The 18,295-nt window shown below is 42.0% G+C and overlaps 1 protein-coding gene across 5 annotated transcripts in view; it reads left to right on the top strand.

Moving 5' to 3' along the window:
• The window catches only part of FAR2 (fatty acyl-CoA reductase 2), a 123,833-nt gene that overhangs the window by 68,921 nt on the left and 36,617 nt on the right, over nt 1-18,295 (top strand). For 4 of the 5 annotated variants that reach the window (XM_032473402.1, XM_032473401.1, XM_014567168.2 and 1 more), the window contains exon 2: nt 12,917-13,145. In XM_032473402.1, the coding sequence (XP_032329293.1) occupies nt 12,957-13,145 (189 nt within the window). In that variant the 5' untranslated portion in view covers nt 12,917-12,956. Of the gene's footprint in view, nt 1-12,916; nt 13,146-18,295 lie in introns of those variants that run through there. The other variant, XM_032473403.1, reaches the window with a different exon arrangement.

Below are 18,295 nucleotides of genomic sequence, written 5' to 3'. Positions count from 1 at the left end.
ACGTGAACCTATAGCAGACACTTCCTAAAGGCTTGGGGTAACACAGGGAGATGACAGCACAAAATGGGAATTTTTTAAAAATTTGACTTCCCTGCCTCATTATCCACAGCACAGATTTTTCTTTACATTCCTTCTTCCTCAGAGAGCACACACCATTGCATTCAGGCCCTCTCTGTCCCCTCTCGCATTCTCTCTCTCTCTTTAGAGATACATTTCCTGACACGTACAGGGGTGAGATGTGATGGTTCTCATGACTGCACACGCCCAGCCTTCCCTGAACAAAAAGAAATGACCCCGATAACAGAATTTCTGCCTTTCTCCTAGCTCTGAACTACATTTCTCGTTGTGCAATGTCATCGCTTCACATTTTATTAGCATTTTTTTTTTCTTTACAAACTTTTATTGAGAAGAGACTGTATCTGTTACAAACGCTTCCCAGAACATCTGGGCAAACACCAATCCCAGATACAATTTTGTGGTGAGAGGAAGGGGGGAGATGACATCATTGAAAAGGATAATTAAACTGTGTAATTATTCACAGAGAAAAAGGTATACATTTTTTTTAAAGTGCTAGAATTTGCATTGCATTTTTAAAGGCCAGATTTGAAAATACCATTCTGAATTTGTCCTAAAGAAAGGTTAAGCTAAGCATGTGCTACTTATATAAGAGGTATGTATCTGTGTGTAACACGTATAATGTATGGATATTTATGTATGTATGTTAACATGTGCTCAGATGCTTTTCTCCACTTCTCTGTCTTTTTTTGTCCTTAAGTAGTACTGTGACTTTTTTCTTTATATTTGACAGACACCTAAAAATACTTTCTCAAGAAAATAAAGGAAGGATTTCTGTAAAATCTTAGATTTATTTTACCTACATATTCTGCAAAGTGTGTTTTCTCTTTTGGGATATATTTTTACTCAGATTCCTTTCCTTTTCTTCAAGGAAAAAAAAAGTTTGTTCTCCCCTTCCTCTTGTCTCTCCAGTTCAATCTTTTTATTTTATTTTATTTTGTTTTATTTTATTTTATTTTATTTCACATACTGAGGGCTTTTGTGCAGACTGCATTGCAATCCTGACAATGCTTCCACTAATATATTCTGAGCTACTTTTCTCAAAGAAGCATGAAATTAAAAATCCTTCCTTTCTTTCCCATGTGAATAATTGAAATAAAAAGCAAACGGTTGACTTTTTCTTGCTGCCATTTCCAACAGCGGGATTTGTGTTGCTCATTGTCTGTCCTGCCTTTCATTCATGAGGAGGTACCTCTGGTTCTCCAGGGAGGGGCTGATTCCTGGGAGAATTGCTGATGCCCCAGAGCATGCATCTGAGTGGTGAGGAAACCCCCCTTCCTCTCTCTCCTTTTTTTTAATTGAAGTATTGTCAGTTACAATCTGTCCATTTCTGGAGTACAGCATAATGGCCCAGTCATGCATATATATAATATAATATAATATAATATAATATAATATAATATAATATAATATAATATAATATCATATCCTCATTTTCATTAAACATTATTACAAGATATTGAATATAAGTTCCCTGTGTTATACAGAAGAAATGTTGTTTTTTATCTATTTTTATACATAGTGGTTAACCTTTGCAAATCTCAAGCTCCCAAATTTATCAGCGAGTGGAAGTGTCACTTTCACAGTGACAGTGAAAGAGAGCTGAGCCTGAATGCTGAGCATGGCCTTCGCCTCTGGGTATATTTTTGTACATCCATTTCAATACAACACCTTTCATGTAACACACACACAAAAAAATCACACGGGTTTTGACACAAAACTTCAGGATTTCTGTGGAACTAGAGAGAGAAGTTCATGTGAGTTTTGAAGCCTTTCCCTTGGCACCTCTCCTTCATTTAGAACTGAAGGACCCAGATGACAAAGTGCAGTAACTAAAACAAAAAAACCTTTAAATGTTCTTTAAGATTTTGTTATCCTTAACCAACTCCCTTTCTTGACCTCTGAATATTATTATGCTAGTAAGTTTAGCCAGCCCTCTAAATTACTGAATATACACAGGCTGAAAATCTGCATCGTGGAGCCAGCATCTTATTTTTAAATGCTGGTAAAGTTACATAGAAGCCCACATTCAGTAAATGAAGTGCCCTGACTCAGTCATTGGTTGCAGCAGACTTGGGTAGCAATGTGGTCCCCTGAATCAGAGACAAACACAGCCAGAGAACCCTTCCCCTACGAACAGATCAAGTCTCTTCACCTGTGGGGCTCTAGACCTGTTCGTACATTCAAGTCGCGGTAAAGAAAAAATCTTATCTTTATTTATCTATGTTTAATGAAGGTACCAGGGATTGAACCCTGGACCTTGCTCATGCTAAGCATGTGCTGCACCGCAGAGCTATGCCCTCCCATCCCTGGAGCCACTTCCTGTTAAGGAAAGATAAAAGTCCTCCCAAAGTCCAAATTAGGCTTCGCAGAGAACAGTGGAGGAAGAGCCTTTTCGTCTTTTCCACATTTGGGTGATGGGCTAACTCTGAGGAGGTAATGAGGTTTATTTATTTTTTAGTGGAGGGACTGGGGATTGAAGCCAGGACCTCCTGCATGCTGCACTCCACCACTGATTGAGTAACTTGATTGAACTGAATGGCCAGGTTTGAACCCAGCCACTTGTGTGGCCTCCTTCAGAAGTTTATCTCTGTCAATTCCCTTATCTGGAAAAGGATTGTAACAGTTCTGGCGAGATAAGTAAGACCAACCAAATGAGGATAAACAAGGACTATTTATTTGGCACGGGGAGCCCACGGCAAGGGAAGTCAGCCAGCCACTGGCACGTGCGTTTTGGCACAGATGCAGAAGCAGGCAAGCTCTATAGTGGGAAAGGGAAGGCTTCAGGTTCGCCCTGCCTGGGGGCTTTTAGGGGGGGGGTGGGAACCGTGGGCAGGCGAACTAGAATCAGGACATTCCGTGTGACTGGTGAGTGGTACATATTTGGCTTCCTCTGGTCAGTGCTAAGTTGGAAGGCGGGACAAAAATTAGAGAAGCTGGAGTTGTTAACCAAGTCCTGGCTGTTTGGGGACAACTGTTACAGAAGGTGCTGCTTATCTTCCTACTTTGTCCCTACAGGTAGCAATTTGATTTCCTGAAAATTTGATTTCTAGCCGGCTGCCTTCGCGGGTGGTTTATTACAGATAAGGAGTTGGGCCCCACGGGCAGGTTATCGCAGGCTGTGAGCCAGGGTTCCACTTCCACAGACACTCTGGCCATGGCCCAGCAGGACCTTTAGCCTCTCAGTTGCACCCGGGAATAGCGTTTGTCACAGTGCTGTCATGCAGCGGGTGGATGTGGGGGAAGCCAGACGATGCTGGTGTCACTAGGTCCTTCTCTGTGGAATGATGTCAGACTTGGAATGTTATATCACTTGTAGGCAAAACACCTGGACTCACCTTGGAGGGGGCCTGAATTGTACAATTCCCATTTATTTCATTTCTAGGAACTGTCCAAGCCCCAAAGAAACTCCAGGATCCTATTGGTCTCTAAATTCATCCTGAGTTTTGGGTGTCTTCTAGGGGTATCACTGATCTTAAAGCCACTGGCTGTGGTTAAAGCTTCTACTGTAAAAACTCTCACACGATGAGAGACAAAGCACCTAATCCTGAACAGGTGGGTGTCCTGTTCATCCTTGTATCCCCAGCATCCTACACAATGCCTGGCACACCGTATGCATGTCATCAGCAGTTGAATAAATGAATGTGTTTCCGTACTTAGATCAAGTAGCTGTTGTAAAGATAGTAGGTGTCGCCGTGTCTGCTATTTGCTATGTAATTTAGGTATTCCTGTATGTTCTTTTCTTTACCAGAGCTTCTAAACTCTGATTGAGTTAAAAAAAAAATCAAATGTTTGATCACATAATTGATAAAGATAGACAAAATCAATAGTGACCATTTCGGTCACTCTCTTCCCCCAAAATGCTGAATTCTGGAAAGTGCCAGTGAACACGTTAAATGGACTTTTTAAAGCCCTCTTCATTGAGCAGGAAAGAAAGATGACTTGAGGTAGCTTCCTATTAGCGTCCATGTGAAATGGTGCCTAATTTGAACTCCAGTGCTAAACTGATACAAATGATTTCACAGAAATACGTTCCAAGCCAGGTGGCTCACACAGCCACCCAGGGACTGCGCGTCTCAACGTGATAGGCAGAGTGTCTTGCATTTTGTGTGGCGGAGCCGGAGGCCAGGGTTTCAGAGACAAGAACCTGGCTTAGCATCCAACCATGACTCGTGTGCACTTCCTCCTCCACACATCCGTTCATCCATCAATTTGTTCATTTATTCATCACTTAAATAACACTGACTGAGCATGTAGAGCTTAGCAGGCAGTGGAGATAAACAGAGAAGCCACTGTCCCTGCCCTCGCAGAGCTCAAGGGTGTGAAATGAAATCAATAATGAGCACAAATGCAGCAGAGACAAGATCTGACAGAATGTATTCATTCACTTACAATATCTGGAGCACAACATAAGGACTAAGCCCTCTGCCCTTCAAGAACTCCAACTCTCGTACAGCAGAAAACTCACGTGCACAGATATTCGAGAGAATGTGGTTAGTGAGTAAGAGAAAAGCCAGAATGCCCTTGCACTCTTTCCAACACCCATCCCTTCCATTCTGACCTCATTGACCCAACAGTAGAGTGCGCTAGGTTTTGTCCAAAGCTTTTTTGAAATGAAAGCTTCTCAGTAAAATTGTTCCGATTTTACAAATGAGGAAATAGCAATGGTGAAGTCTAAAAGTCACTTGCTTAAAAATCATGGCTGGTAAATAGCAAAGCTAAAATTCAAACCCAGACCTCCCCCACTTAGGCATTAGTACACCTCTAGTTATATTAATATTTTTCATGCATCGTCAGTGGACAGCCTCATCCAGTTCTACTGAATCAGAAGGGGATGAAGGGTGGAGAGAATGCGGCCAATCTGCAGTTTGAACAAGGAAACACCCCAGATGGATCTGATGTCCTCTACAGCGTGAGACCCACTGCTGCTTTGTCCCGGCTGAGTTCCTCCCTATCTCTCACCTGTACCACTGAAACAGACTCCGTTCTGTTGTGTTTCCCCTCCATTCTCAGCTCCTCCTGTTGATTATCAGGCCCTTGTTCAAAATCTTCAGTCCCTGCAAAGACCTAACTCTTCATTTGGGCATTGAAGTTTCTACCATCTGCTGTCTTGTATTCTTTTGGACAAGGATGCCTTGACATCTTTTTAGGAATTATCTCCTACAGCCATGCTAGTGTGCACTTAGAACACACATCAGACTTTCTCATATCCCTCTGCTTTACCGTCATCCCTACCTTAGATACCTTCTGAATTTCTGCTTCTCCCGTCATACTCCTTCTTCAAAAACCAGTTTCACAGTACAGGGGTGATTTACTCTTCCCCCTCAAAAGAAGTAAACACTCCTTCCTGTAGTCACCTTAATGTTTAATACTGTTGGATATGAAAAAATACATATTATTTTATATTATATATTGTATTTTTTAGATAGTATATTTATGCCAGACTTTGCCTTTTACCATCATGGTACATGGATCCTTTTCCTGATTGTGAGACAGGAGGGGAGGGGGGCAGGACAAAGCCATTAAAAGAATGTCACAGCACTTGAGGACAGGTTAACTGGTTAGAACTAAGTCCAAGATGGCGGAAGCTTGACTTCCAGTAGACTCTGAGCTTCTTTCTATGCTCACTGTAATATATGAGGATGCTAAATGGCACACCCACAGGAGCCGGGACAGTTCTGAGGCTGACTATAAAAGGTCAAAAAGTAGGCAGTGGCCCAATTCCTTAAAATCCCAGCCCTTACCCCAAAATAGCTGAAATAACCCATTGTTAGCATATGAAATTACCAAGCCCACAAGAACTAACCACCCTGCACCCCAGGGCCGCTTGCCTTTTAAGAGGCCCTGCATTCTGCCTATGAAATGTGTAAGTCCTAAGCCGCCTCTGTTGCCTTCTGAGATGGCCCACATCGCAGTGTCCCTCAGTAAACTTGCTTTCCCTTTACTATGACTCACTCTTGAATTCTTTCCTGCATGAAGCCAAGGAGGGGCATGAGGGGCCTCATGCCCACTTGGAGGGGCATGAGCACCATCCCATGCTGATTGATATTTGACTGACCTCGAAGCAATAATTATGATACCATGCCTTTTGATAGCACTTTGCCATTTAGCAAGACTGCATATTAATTATCCACACCTAACAGGGTGTAGCATGCAGTAGGCACTTAATACACCTATTTAATCAATTAATGATAAAGTGAGGGGTTTCGGTCATATCTTTTTTTTTCATTTCCATTAAATTTAGAGGCTTTGTTTTGTTTTGTTTTGTTTTTTTGAAGACTTACAAATGAACTAAAGCAGAAGCAAACTAGGAAGGATGTGTGGAGGTTTATTGCTAAATTTTGTTTTCTTAAGCCAGCCTGGACTATTCCTCCCCAGCTGGGACTATTTCCAAATTGGTTTCTCTTGACCATGGGGCATCGCTAATTCAATTAGGGAGACCTGCACCCAGCACCCCTGGGGGGTTAATATTCCTCCATCAAGAACTTAAAAGTTCTCCCAGAAAAACTTATATAACAAACTCACAGTGAAAGGTACCCAAGTTCATTGCTGAATTGCCTAATTTGGAATATACTCAGGAAAGTAACGCAATAAAACAAGTTCTTGGGGGAAAACTTTTTTCCCCCTAAGCAACTGAGAAACAGGTATGTGACTTATACAAAGCTTGTTAAGGCTTGGATTGATGAGGTCTCTGTAGTTCATCATAAAAGACCTGTCCATATTTTCATAAAATGTGAAAACCCAGAACCAATAGCCTACTCTGTGCTGCAAAGATGGGAAAATGGGACAGACACCTTTGCTTCATTACAAAGGCTTACTCTGGAATTGGAAAGGTTGATGCGAATTATTGTCAAGAGTTATTTTACCCACTTATCCAAAATTGTGCATGTCTCTGTTCATGAGTTTGTGTGCACTTCGATCTGTTCAGGCTGCTGTAAGGATGTACCACGGACTGGGTGGCTCAAGCAGTAGACATTTATTTCTCACAGTTCTGGAGGCCAGAAGTCCATGATCAAGGTGCCAGTAAACTCAGCTTCTGATACGAGCTCTCTTCTTAGCTTGCAGACAGCTGCCTTCTCATTGTGTCCCTACATGGCCTTTCCTCGGTGCCTTTTGGAGTTCTGTTCCCTGTGTCTCCTCCTCTTCTTACTGGGACACCGGTCCTATTGGATTAGGGCCTCACCCTTACCTCATTTAACCTCAAATACCTTTCAAATGCTTTATCTCTTCATAGCATCACATGGGGTCACGGCTTCAGCACAGGAATTTGGAGGGCACACAACTCAGTCCAGAACATTGTATAATGTCCATTGTACCACACTTTTAAAAATAATGTAAATACATCCAAAACTAAGGAAGTTTGTTCTGCAAATGTCTTTATGTTTCTAGCACCCACAGAAAAAGAAGAGACTATAAAAATACCAGCTTATATTACCTTCTAATAACTTCTTTTTTAAGTATTTATTATTAAATGACCTTTTAAATCGTGGAAGGGGGAATGGCAGACAGGAAGCAAAACTCTCTACCTTTCATGCCATCGCACTGTTATGCAATCACTGCCATTTATCTCATCCCCCTGCAGTCTTTCCAGGAGATTTGTGGTGGACATGATGATTTTACAAGTTTGTCTTCTTTTCTACATAGAATTTTATTTCGTAAGTACATTTTCTTAATTCAGCACACTTATTGAAAGAATTTCAGTGTTCAATTTTGATGGAGCAGAACAACTTTCATTTACTGAGTTTTACAAAATAGTATTGATCCCTTTTCAATAGACCAGCCCCTATTATTGTGCCCACTGCCGATGAAAACCCCACTTGTCCACATGAGCTATCTCTCAACATTCTAAGTGAAGCAAGCCAGAAAGAGAAAGAAAAATACCATATGAGATCACTCATATGTGGAATCTTAAAAAAAAAAATGAAGACAAATGAACTTAAATATAAAACAGAAACAGACTCACAGACATAGAATACAGACGTGCGGTTGCCAGCAGAGAGGAGGATGGGAACGGACAGACTGGGAGTTCGAAATCTGCAGATACTGACAGGCATATATAGAATAGATAAACAAGATTATACTGTGTACCACAGGGAAATATATACAGGATCTTGTGGTAGCTCACAGTGAAAAAGAATGTGGCAATGAATATACGTATGTTCACGTATGACTGAAAAATTGTGCTCTACACTGGAAATTGACACAACATTGTAAACTGACTAAAACTCAATAAAATAAAATTTTTAAAAAAGGCAACAGAATTGCTGATAGGTGAGATTGATTTGATTGTCTGCAGAATTATTAATATTCAGCAACCAATACTAAATTTCTTTTTCTCAGCTGATCTCATGCTGGTCTGATTGCCATTCTTTTTTAAATTTTCCCATATGGGTTTTTTTTTCCCATTGACGTACAGTTAGTTACAATGTGTCCATTTCTGGTGTGCAGCACAGTGTCCTATACAGGTTTAGATGATGAAACTGAAAGGCTCAATCTATATGAAAAGTGGGGTTAATAGTCTAATTCATAGCAAAGAGACTGAAAGAAATTTGGTTAAATAAAACATGGGGAATCTCTGTCTGGAGAAATCTCCCTTCATCTCCACTTTGAATTCCATCAAGATTTGCACACATGTAATTTGCATGGGTAAACGTAATTAGTTAGGAATGATCCAATAAAGGTAAAATAGGATGTGGAAGTGAAGGATATTTGTACTTAGCTTCACAAGCAGAAATTTAAGCTCTGAATCTTGACTTTTTAATAGGATGGGCTGGATATGATAAAATGAGAGTTTAATAAGGTCCTAAAACAGTGGTTCTCTGAAGAGGGAGGCGATTTTTCCCCACGATCACGTTTAGCAAAGTCTAGAGACATTTTGGGTTGTCAGACCTGGTTGGGGGAAGAGAGAGATCTTATTGCTGTCTAGAGAGTGGGGGCCAGGGTGCTATTAAACAGCCCCCACGACAGATACATCCATCCCAAACTGTTAATAATGCAAGACCAAGAAACCCGGACAAGAATAAGAGTCCAGAGAGGCAGAGCACCTCGTTTCTTTTAAAAAATATTTTTCTCTAAAGGACTATGGAATATGGATTGTCTCCTTTAAATGTTTGAATCTTAATTTTTTTTTTTAATTTTCCAGAAGAAACACTCAAAGAATAAGTAAAGTTCCCATATGCTTAAACCTAGGGGGAAAAAATGCCTAACTTAGCACAATTGTTAGGACTCAATATTTTAACACTTGTTCTAGAAATGAGAACAGCCTCATATTGCTGGCAAAAGGAGAGTAAAAACTCTCTGTTTCTACTCCTGAGCATGGAATACTGGTGATCGGAAGGAGGAAAAATGCTCCCGGATAGAAAGGAGGAATCTAAGTCTCATAAGGCCTGTTTATTACTAGTCCCAGGGCCTGGCACGTATAGATATTCATGAAAAATACATTGGCTGACTCTCACAGGTCCCACCTTTTTTTCACTCAGGCATCAGAGATTCTGCATTATACAGGAGGGTTCAGAGATTGTCAGAATGATTTCAGCTTCTCACAAACCACATCGTGAGCATGAGGGACAGGACACTGTCCTTTGCTGTCTGCACCAGTAATCTGAGAAGATGTGAAAGGCAGGCCGTGCTTCAGCGAGCTGCTCTGAACAGGTTCCTCCTTCTAGAGTTGCGTCTCCTCCATGACCGAGTGTGAAATTATTTCAGTTTTTAAAACAATTTAGTTTTAGTGACTTGTATTAAGGGTTAACAATGCCTAGACTTTACAAAGCTGTAACACATGAAATTGGGTTCCGAGGGCCACATTTTGTGTAGGAGTTTCTGGGTCCAGGAACCAACCGCATCTTGAGAGTGGATGCAAGAATTCGAGGAAACCTCTCTGCTGCTGCTTTGACCTGAGGATTAGGAATTCTCTTAGACATGTTTGAGAATCACTTGCCTTGATTTGAGTCCTGGCCACAACTCCCCTACCACCTGCTCTTAAAATCCATTGGTGAGTTCTAGGACATACTGGTTTATGGTTTTTTTCATTTTTTTATTTTTTATTGAAGTATAGTCAGTTACAACGTGTCAGCTTCGGATGCACAGCACAACGTCCCAGCCATATATGCTGGTTTATGTTTTGTTTCCCTCTGAGAGCATTCCGCACACCCTGCTGTGGCTTTTGCTGTGTCGGAGGAGTACTTGGACTTCTGGACAGAGCAGGCACATTCCATTCTCTGGGGACACATCAAGCTTTCCTTTGTCCCACAAGAAATAGGCTCTTTAGAGATATGTAACCTGTTCTAAATTTTTCATCACATGTTGCAAAACTGTCTGGACCAAAACTTCTTAACGGCACATTTACATTTCTAGAAAATCCGACTCCACTAAAACATTGGACATCTTCAGAAAAAGACGTTGGGAAGTTACCCTTTCCAGACTCAGTTTCCCTTCTGTATTTTCCTGCCAACCACACCCACTTATGGTTAATACTATATTAAAGGAGTAGGTGCCAAAATATTTTATTTATAAAGGAATTGGCAAGATTTATCATCAAGCGGAGTTGCATTTGGGAGAAACACTTTATTTGGCTGGATGACTGTGTTATAAATCATCTCCTGCTTCCAAAAGAGGGTGTATAAAAATGCACGAAACAGAACATTTAAATACCAAAAGGAAAATCCAGAAACTGTTAAGATGAAAAATGTGGAGGGGGAGGATATAGTTCAGTGGTCAAGTGTGTGCTTAGCATGCACGAGGTCCTGGGTTCAATCCCCAGTACCCCGTTAAAAATAAACAAATGAAAATAAACCTAATTGCCTCCTTCCCCCCCACCCAAAAAAATAAAAATTTTAAAAAATTTAAATATGAAGGAACTTTTAATTAAAAAAAAGAAAAATGTGGAACCAGTGATTATACTGATGGCCAATACTATAGGTAAATTATATTTTTAAGGGTTTTACATGTATTCACACGCATAATTCTTACACAGTGCTGTTAAGTGGATACTTTAGTTAACATCGCTTTACTGATGAACATATTGCAGCAGGAAGAGCATAGTTTGCCTGAGATCAGGTCCCCAATAAATGGCAGGACTGGGATTTGATTTCAGACAGTCTTGCTTAGAAACCTGTGTACCCAACCAGGATAACCATACTGCCTTCCAAACCGGGTGACACCACTTTTCCGGGCTTCAAGATAGGCGAGGCAAAAATATTCAACACGTTTCCCATGTGCTAAATTTTTGAGAAAAAATTCATCGGCTAGATTCTAAGATGAGCAACGTTATGTAACATGACAAAAAATATCTTTCATTGCTCTTTGACACAAGGTCCTAATGTGTCCTTCAAAATACTTTTTCTCACATCAACACTTAATAAAAGGGGCTTAAATAGGAACTCAGTTAATATCGCTCATGTGACTTGAAACCCATGCTTCCTAAAGTGAATGGCATTGATGATGGGGTGTGATTTTTGTCTTTGATCCCTGCTGTGTTTTTCTTTGTAAGAGTCTATAATTAACTTGTCTATGTATTTACTTATCTTTGTATCACTGGCCTCCTCTGCTAGAGTGACAGCAAGGAGCTGTTTGCCTTACTCAACTGTTTATGTTCAGAATTTAGCATAGAGTCTGGCGTGGCAGGTGCACAAAAGTATTTGCTGAGTAAACCCATGAATGAATGAACCCTCCAAAGGCAAGCAGTTCTGCCCAAGAACATAGACTCAAGATGCTCAAAGTATAAATTATGACTTCCATTTATAAATTAGAAATTATAACTAATTTAGACATTCTGACTGTGAAAAGTCATTGCTCATTCAGGAGTCACTGGAGTTGACTGGAGTTAAAGCCACTACTTTCCATCAACAATCTTGAGCCCAGATGTAAAGACAAAAAAACTTCATGTTGCATTTCTACACCATCTGCTGCTTTTTCTTGGAAGCCACAGCATCGAAGTGCTGCCTGTGGCTTCCCACTACAGGTTTGCCCCTGGAAACGGGGACCATAAAAGCACTAGATGGCACCTGGTACTACGTCCAGGCTTACCGAAGCCTGTGATCTGCGGCCTCACTTGTCCAGCCTTCCCTGCCTTTTGCCTCTGGTAATGTTTCAACCTCACGAGCCAGCCGCGTATGAAGGAAGGGATGGCGCTCTCAACCCGTCTTCAGCTCAAGGAAGAGAAAGACACTGATTCAGAAGTGGCTGGCTAGGCCAGGGCCAGTTAGTTCAAGTGAAACCAAGTTATTTGCTCCAGTAATTTCTGTAAATAAAACTGCAGCTGAAATACTAATTACATCATCGTTTTAAAATTTGAGAGCTGTTCGAAGCTTTGATTTCACAGGTTTGGGCTCGTGTCATTTACCTTCTCATAACAGTGCGTTCTTTTCGCTTCCCCCATACAGCATCCTACACTATACCTCCGGCCTTTGCTTTGGCTCTTTGGGATCACCCTTACCCCAAAGCTTACCTTTTTTCAAGTTTTGCTGCCTACAGAGGCCTTCCTGAAATTCCCAGTTTCTGCTCTGCATCCCCTCCTCCATGTTTCCTTTGCCTTAGCATCACCATATTATACTTAATAGTCTCTAGATGTCTGTCTCCTCCATGAGACTGCAAGCAGTTCCTTGAGAGCAGGAACCACGTCTCACATTTCTTGCCCACTGTTCCTGGCATAAAGTCTGGCATGTAGAGTGAGCTCAATAAATACTGATTGAAATGAATTGTCTTGCCAATAAACCACGATGCCATCCCTCCGTCTGACCTTTCTCTGCATTCAAAACTCCTGGAGATTCCAGAAACCATTGAATATGAATGCATTTTAGAACTTCTGAGAACGTAATCTCTTGTTATTTCTCCTTCTTTTTAGGAACCTCTTCCCGGAGCTGTAAAAGACAAAAGGAGGAATCATGTCCATGATCTCAGCTTTCTACAACGGCAAGTCCATTCTCATTACTGGGGCCACAGGCTTCCTGGGCAAAGTGATGATGGAGAAGCTGCTTCGCACCAGCCCTGACCTGAAAGTCATTTACATCCTTGTGAGGCCCAAGGCTGGCCAGACACTGCAGCAGAGGGTCTTCCAGATCCTCAACAGCAAGGTACGCTCTATGGGAAGAGCCTGAGTGCAGGCGACACGCCACAGTGCTCCCATGTGGCCCTAGGCTGCAGGTGGGGGCCAGGATATCTAGACAGATAGAGGAGAAGAGACAGAATGAGAGATCAACCGCCTGCTCGCAGAAATCTGTAGTGTTTTCCCAAAAGAGGGGAATGAGAGCTTAGGTTCCGTCCAGGGCAGGTGAGCAGAGAATCTATATTCTGGAAATTAATGAGTAAGAGTCAAAATGCTAAAATTCCCACAGTGGACTCTTCAGGCTTGAAATCTATCACAGGTTCATCCAAACTCTTCCCTAAGAGGGGTGGGGGGGTATATGCTTAGCGTGCTCGAGGTCCTGGAAAAATCCCCAATACCACCATTAAAATAAATAAATAAACAGAAACCTAATTATCTCCCCCCAAAATTAAAAAAAAATCCCCCAACACTTCCTTAATTTTCTTCTATATTTAGGGTAGTTTTCCTCCAAATTTTTGGATAGCCTATTACATATTATATTATGTCATATCACCTTAGACAGATCTGGCAGATCTAAGTAGCCACGCAATACATCCAGTTGTCTATACTCTCCCACGTTACGTACTTTATCTATGGTAACTGGATATTTCTATTATCCCATTACGTTTCTTTTTTTTTTTTTTTTTTGCTTTTCTTTTTATTTTTTTAGATACATTTATTTATTTATTAACATTTTTTTATTGAGTTATAGTCATTTTACAATGTTGTGTCAAATTTATCCCATTATATTTCCATTAGCCCATAATGTCGTCGTCTTTTTTTATTGAAGCATCATCAGTTACAATGTGTCCATTTCTGGTGTACAGCGTAATGTCCCAGTCATGCATATATATATATATATATATTCGTTTTCATATTCTTTATCATTAAAGGTTTTTACAAGATATTGAATATCCCATAATGTCTTCTAAGGGAGAAACATTGAAAATGAAACATTATATGTGCGAATGAGCATTGGGGTACCAAACCCTCTCACTCCCACCCACCAAATATGCATATCCTCTCATGTCTTAATTCATCAATTCCAAGGCAATATAGTCTTTGGTCTCACTTTATTCCTCTTAAGCTCCAGCTTGCAATGTTTAAAGTAGAAACAACAATGACCTCCCAGGATTGCCATGGGAATTAAGTTTAAAATGTACATGTCTGGTTTATAGTCCCCTTGTGGGATATACAAGATCACATAAGGTTGACAAAAGGAAGATTTAAATAAGGCTTTTTTTTACAAAGTCTCCTTTCCAGGGTTTAGGAATGCTAACATCTAATGGAAGTGGGTATCTGATAGCTTGGCACATTATAGACTGGTTGATCCTGGCATCAGGATGAGATTTTGGTTATAAATCATCAGCAAGAGAATCACAAAAGCCTCTCCCGTATCTCATGGGCTAACTCAGCAGTGGGACACATAATACTAGCCAACAGTTACTGGTACTTAGTACATGACAGACACTATTTAAAGGGTTTTTCATGCCTTCCCTCATTGATTTTTGCAACAACACCGTGAAGTAAGAATTATTAATATCCAAATCTTACAGATGGGAAAAATGAGACCAGAAGCATTAGCTTCCCAAAGGTCACCCACCTAGTAAATGGCAGACTGTCAGACCCCACCCACCTCCCTAGTCTGGTTCCAAGGCAGGTGTGCTTATCTGTACCCTCTACTGTCTGCTTTGTAACTAATGGTTCTTAAGGGAAAAAAAAAAGAAGGCTAATGTGGGATAAAACCAAAATCTAGAAGAGACTGTCAGATCCCTCTTCAAGCCGCTTTGTGCAGTTATGCATCCCAAATGGGCTTGTTTACGTCACATAGCAGACATGCCTCTAGTCACAGGTCTCTGTTCCCAGTCCCTCTTACGCCCTTCGGTGCTTCCACCGCCCCCTTTTTGAGTCATGGCTAGCAGGCTGTCGGGGTCTGTCTCACTGTAGTTCCTTCTGTGGACTCCTCTTGCTCTCTTCACTGGCAGCGGTTCCCCTGCTTCTTCACCTTGCTTGTGTCCCTCTGGCTCTGTGATTTAGGAGTGTCAGTTACCTACTGTGGTCTTGAAGGGCTGCTCTTTTGTTTGGCTCATTTGTTTTTATTTAAAGTGGGGGCGTTCCTGTGGAGGCTGTGCGTCTGATAGTTTTGTTGTGAGGGCTGTTCTTAGCGTGGATGGTTGCCACATCTTCCTTCCGTGTGTGTTGGCTGGTATCCCTTTGACTGGGGGCGTGGCTGATGTGGTTGGTGTCATCAGAGCCTGCCCTGATGGTTGTTGAGTAGGGCCTCCTTTTTTGTTCTGTGCTTGTCACAGCCTTGACAGGGGCCGGGTCTGCTCCCCTGTTGCTGGAATAGAGGCTTCTAGACCCACTTCTGAGCTATGGTGTGTGGTGGACAGGGCTGGGAAGGAGAGTCGCTGAGTGTACCTCCACTGGTGTCCGCTGGGAAGTGCCCTCTGCGGTGCTGTCTGTCACTTGTTAGGTGGGCTTACAAAGTACTTTTTGTTGACACTGCCTTTGCCCCCGCCTTAGCTGTGGGAATGTCAGCCACCTGCTCTGGTGTGCCCCTGGTTCTGGGCCCCAGGGCGCACGAGCGCAGATCTGCCGAAGTCAGGCGTTAGGACCCAGCGCAGCGGCCCCACCGCTCTTCTCGGGAGAACACACGACCGTGGGTGGCGCCAGCCGCGAGGGCAAGGCTGCGGTGCACCCACCACCCGCAGCGGTGCTTTGTAATGGGGGTCCCGGGCTGTTCTGTTGCTCACCCCCGCCCCCCCAGAGCTCACACCACCCTCCAGTCCCCCGAGGCTGCCTCTGGGCAGTGGGCCCCAGCCCTCTCCCCGGGCTCATCACCGATCTCCAGCAGCCAGTCCGGGCTTGTCCCGGCCGGCTCGCACCTAGGGCTGGGGGTCGCAGGGACCCTCCGTGCCAGTTTCCCTCAGTTCCGTCTGCCAGGCAGCTGCCACTTTCTCCTCCGAGCTCGGAGGCTCCGCTTCTGTCTCCACCGACCCCCTGGCTGGAGAGGGGGCGTCCCAGCATGAAGGGGCCTTTCTTCCTTTGCCACTCCCTACCCGCAGGACGCGTCCCACGCTGATTTTCTTTCTTTCTTTCTTTCTTTCTTTTTTTTTTTTTTTTTCTCTTACTGGATTTTGTGAGAATCCTTCTATATTTTGAAGCAAGAGACACTCTGCCAGAGTGCAGTAGGTGTTCTGTGCGATTCAGTGGGTTTGCAGATGTAATTCTTGGTGGGTTTGAGGGCAAGGGCGAACTATGAGTCCTTCTACTTGACCATCTTGGCTCCCCCTCCCACCGCACTTTATTTTGACGTAGAATGATTTAAATGCAGCCACACCTTATTCCTAAGTAGGGTCTGGTAACGCTTTTAAGCAGTGCTTGTCTCCAGTGGGTACTTAACCCACTGTAAGTAATCCAGTAATTCTTAAAGCTGGATTCATGGCATCAGTATAGGAGGCTTGGAAACTTTAAACCATAATAAATAAAAATGTGACCAGTTTGCCTTTGAATCCTACTGTGTCCCCAGGAAGTGTGGTCAAGGGAACATCCGTTCTGTCCATCAGAATTCATTCCTCTGCTCTGTTCCTTTCCTTTCATGGTGTGGATGGCTACCACCTCTCTCTTCCTGTTTCCATGCCTTCAGAGGGAGACAACTAAATGGGAAATGCTTTGGAAAGAAGGTTATTTTTAATCCTTTGGCCACAGAGAACTGGGATTCAAGAATCAGAAGAGAGAGGATCAGTTTCGTTGCATATGGCTAAGATCCTTAAGTATTTCCAGAGCCCCTAAAGGAAGGCAGTGACAGAGGGAAGGTGTCTGAATTAATGGCAGATTCCTGAGGACTTCTCACAAAGTAAGATGGCACTCTAGGAAAACAACCAGAGACACACACGTTGTACAAACATGCTTGCTGTAGTGGTATTTATAGCAGCAAAAACCAGAACCAATCCAGATGTGCCACAGCAGGGGAATGAGTCAGTGTTCAATGATACAAACAAGTGTTGGACTGTTATGCAGGCGTTAACATTCATATTTTATAAAATATTTAATAGCAAGCATGAAAAGATACTTAAAATATAGTCATTACAAAAAAAAAAAAAAAGATGCAATATCAGACCTAGTATAATCTCAAGTAATGGCCCTGACTAAAAGCTGATGGGACCTTGGATTAATTTTGTTTTTTGACACTTCCAAGTGTTCAACTTATAATTATAAGTGAGGATGTTTACTTTTATGGTAAGGAAAGAGAAGCACCGCTTCCACAGTGAAAAATAAGACAGTAATCTTTTTCCAGAAGGGTCTTCTAAATGCAGTTACAATGAAGATGTTCTCTTTCTATCGTGGGGAGAAAAAAAACCTCCACTTTTTAAAACAGTGAATCAGTAAGGCAGCAAACCGTCATGAATTTCCAAAATTATGTCATCAGATGTAAGTTCTGTTGGTTTTTCGTTCTGAAACTTTATCAAAATTTAATAGTTTGAGTTCTGTTTTATTAGAAATATGATTCTAAGTGTTTAACATTGTTTTTTAAGAAGATCTCCTAGTTTCTTTCAAAACTCTGAGAAGCCTCTAAGGAAAATAATCCAAATTTGCCTGTGCTGACATGTGAATGTGCTCACCACTGACCCACCCGCCAGTGCCCAAGAGCCCCAAGCTGCCTGCTTAGTCTCTTACCAAAAATGTGCTCATGTACGTATGAACCAACCAGCTTTCCAGAGAGCAAAAACAGTTGGGGATAAAGAAACTGGTATTTTACCTATTTTCCCATCTAGACTATGGCTTTGCTTAACAAGATGTGGTTCTGCCCCCCTGTAACCAATAATTAGCTGCAATTAAATCATTCAGTTGTTGCAAATGAATCATTCAGCTGTGACGCTCAAAGCATTTTGAGGTTCTTTAGTGCCTCAAAGATGTGTTCCTTTTTACAACAATCACGTCCCATGTATACCCATTCAGAATCTTAAGTTGGTCATCACCTACTCTGAATAAATAACTCTTTAAGAAAACACCAAGAAGACAATATCTATACCTGAAAATTAAAACCCCAAGTAGTTGACATTATATGAAGAGTGAGGTAGTTAGTGAAGAGTGAGTTCAGAATCTTAAAAAAAAATATTTCATTGAGAGAACACT

The sequence above is a fragment of the Camelus ferus genome, chromosome 34, assembly GCF_009834535.1.
Source record: "Camelus ferus isolate YT-003-E chromosome 34, BCGSAC_Cfer_1.0, whole genome shotgun sequence".
Classification (NCBI taxonomy): Eukaryota; Metazoa; Chordata; class Mammalia; order Artiodactyla; family Camelidae; genus Camelus; species Camelus ferus.
The sequence above is the reverse complement of the archived record's forward strand: the minus strand, read 5'-3'. Positions and strand labels throughout refer to the sequence as shown.